A 2842-nucleotide genomic window follows, 5' to 3' on the forward strand; every position below is an offset into this window, starting at 1 on the left:
AGGTTTGGGCGGGTGCAGCACTTGAGCCCAGTCCTTTCCTGCACTTGGTGGCCTGTGTGACTTCGGCACTTACTAAACCTTCTCTGAGGCCTTAAGTTCCCTTCTGTAATTTAGGGGATTCTGTTGGGGGTGCACAGGTTCGTGTGTGTAAACCGGGCCCTTCGTGAGCGGCCACTGCGGTCCGTACTGACGTCGGGGGTGAGGATGAGAGAGGGGAGAGAGTGCTCATGCGCCCTGTCCTCCAGGAAGCAGAGATTGACAGCATCCACCAGCTGGTCGTGGGCGCCACTGAGAACATCAAGGAGGGCAACGAGGACATCAGAGAGGTGGGTGCTCCAGGCCCAGTCTGATCGGCACAACATGGTCGGCAGCAGCATTAGCCTCCGGCAGGGCTGCTGACCTCGCCGCCCAGGGCCCCCTGCTACCCAGAGGAGTGTGGGTGCTCCCACAAGGGCCTGACCCGCTCCCTGAACCAGAGGTGGGTGCTCCTGGAGAAACGTGTCAGACCCCCACAAGGGGCAGAGCTGGCGCTGTGCATGGAGGCCCCAGGCCGGTGTGGAGGGACCTTGTCAGTACGGCTGGGGTTTGAGCTGGCCTGGGACTGCTCCGAGGCCACGCCCTCCCATCGCTGGGACCCCAGCCAGGAGCGGGTGCCCTGAGTCTGTGCCTTCGATCTCAACCCTGGCACAGGGGCCGTCTCCGGGGGCGGGTCCCCAGGAGGTTGTGCAGGACCCCCGGGTGATGGCGACCAGGGAGGGAGGGGCCGCCCTGTCTTCTCTTGGGTTTAAACCGACCTTTTGGTTTTGCTTCATCATTAGCCGCCCGTTCAGGGTAAGCACAGGCTGGACAGTCAGCCATGGGGTGGGGAGGAGGGATGCGGTCCGTGAGCCCGGAACCCAGGAAACGCCTGTCTCTGTCCCCAGGCCATCAAGAACAACGCGGGCTTCCGCGTGTGGGTGCTCTTCTTCCTGGTGATGTGCTCCTTCTCCCTGCTCTTCCTCGACTGGTACGACAGCTAGTCCCGCTCCGGCAGCGCCCAGGCCTGGCCTCCGCGTAGGCCCGTGGTCGGTCCTGACCAGGTTTGACCACAGCGGGCGGCGCTGAGAGACACACACTCCGCTTACGGGACACAAACCAACCTGGACTTTTAAGCCCATTTAGTAGCTGAACGAGACAACAATGAACACGAGGCAGATGGGGAAATGGGAGGGGTTGTTATCCTGTCTAGCGGGAGGCAGCTGTGGAGGGGCTGCACCCAGAGGGCACCGCAGGTCTCGCTCCACCAGCATCTCGGGGCTCAGAGGAGGCACAGCCTGACTTCCTGCCGCTGGGGCCCAAGGAGCTTTTGTTCAGAGAAGGGACGGGCCCCAGAGCCCGGGCCTGCTGCTCTCGCTGTGCATCGACGCCCTAGGAGACGTGATGGGACCGTCCGTAATGGCAGCACGGGCTGGAGCCGCATCTGCACACAGCGTCCTGGGGCCCTGGGCCTGTGAGATGCGTGCTGTGCAGACAGTCTGCTGGGCAGTCTCAGGGACCCTCGTGTTCTCTATGTAAATGAACTACAACCAATAAAGTCCTTCTACTCGAAACTGCAACTGGGCTGCCTCGGCCCGTGAACTTGCCTACAGATAGCAGGTGTGGGAACCCTTTGCCCCCGTGGTCATCACTGTGTGTGCAAGCATGGGCACCCCCACAGCTCCGCAGTGCGTGAGGCAGCACACGCCACTGCCCTGCGGGTGCGGGCCCTTCCCAGGCACGGCTTTTCCGGACACGCTTGGTGAGACAGCGTCTGCGTCAGCGCGCACCTCAGGAAGCCATGTGCTCGCAGCAGGTCTCACGGTCATTTATTTCTGATCCACTACAAACGGCACCTGTGACACGTCCACCAGAAATGACACGTTCAAGTAACACAGAAGGAATGGCTGAATGTCTTAGTTCTATTTAATCGTCTTACACACTTACTTATCTAACTGGCAGTTTATAAACATATACTTTAATGTCAAGATTCGGTTGAAACAACATTCTTACAAAGGTTGTGAGTTGAAATGTCATAACTGGACTTGCGAGGTGCCGCCCAGCCCCGCCCCAGCCTTTCCTGCCTGCTTCTGACGTCGAAGGAGTTACATCTGTTTCACAAAATTAAGTTACAGTGCCCTGGCCTCCAGCAATGACACTTTTGCTTTTCCCACCCAACTATCTGTTTAAAAACTAACTTGCCAATAGGGCCGTTGGTGCGCGAGTATTCATGACAGAAGTGATCAGGGGGCCAGTGGGCTGCGTTCCTGTTCAACACATCACGAGCAGGACTACTACAGGGACAGGGCGCTCTGCAGCCCGGGCCCACGTCACCCCTTCCCGAGGCCCCTCCCCACCCACTGACTCAATGACATGCACTCGAACACAACTGGGCCTGCCAGTGACCTGGGGCTCACGTCCTCTGCACGGCTTGGCACTGGTGCCGTCTGACGGGAGCGGGAGCACAGCCCTCTCTGAGTGGCTGGGGCATTAGGTCCCAAACAGCCAGGTGTTAAAAGAAGAAATGCCAGCCCTGTCCAGGCGGCTCAGTGGGTTGGAGCGTTAGCCCGCACACCAGCAGGCTGCAGGTTTGATCCCGTCCAGGGTGAGCACTAGAGGACACTGATCCATGTTTCTGCCTCACATCAATGCTTCTCTCTCTCACTCTAAAAATCAATTTAAAAAAGCATATCCTCAGGTGAGGATTAAAAAAAAATTCCACAAATGCATTATTTGTCTGAAATCCAAACCCCTCCCATGTCCAGTGTAAGTTTGTTTTTTCCCACATCCAATAAGTCACAGTGCAGCCGCTACGTGAAGGCTCTTC

The 2842-nt window shown here is 58.2% G+C and overlaps 1 protein-coding gene across 1 annotated transcript in view; it reads left to right on the forward strand.

Annotated features, from left to right (window-relative positions):
• STX18 (syntaxin 18) overlaps positions 1-1595 on the forward strand; it is an 81883-nt gene extending 80288 nt beyond the window's left edge. The window contains exons 10-11 of the mRNA XM_006106066.3: positions 246-326; positions 924-1595. Coding sequence (XP_006106128.1) covers positions 246-326; positions 924-1019 — 177 coding nt within the window. The 3' untranslated portion in view covers positions 1020-1595. The remainder of the gene's footprint in view (positions 1-245; positions 327-923) is intronic.
• The last annotated feature ends 1247 nt before the right edge of the window (positions 1596-2842 follow it).

This window comes from Myotis lucifugus, unplaced genomic scaffold (assembly GCF_000147115.1).
Source record: "Myotis lucifugus unplaced genomic scaffold, Myoluc2.0 scaffold_762, whole genome shotgun sequence".
Classification (NCBI taxonomy): domain Eukaryota; kingdom Metazoa; phylum Chordata; class Mammalia; order Chiroptera; family Vespertilionidae; genus Myotis; species Myotis lucifugus.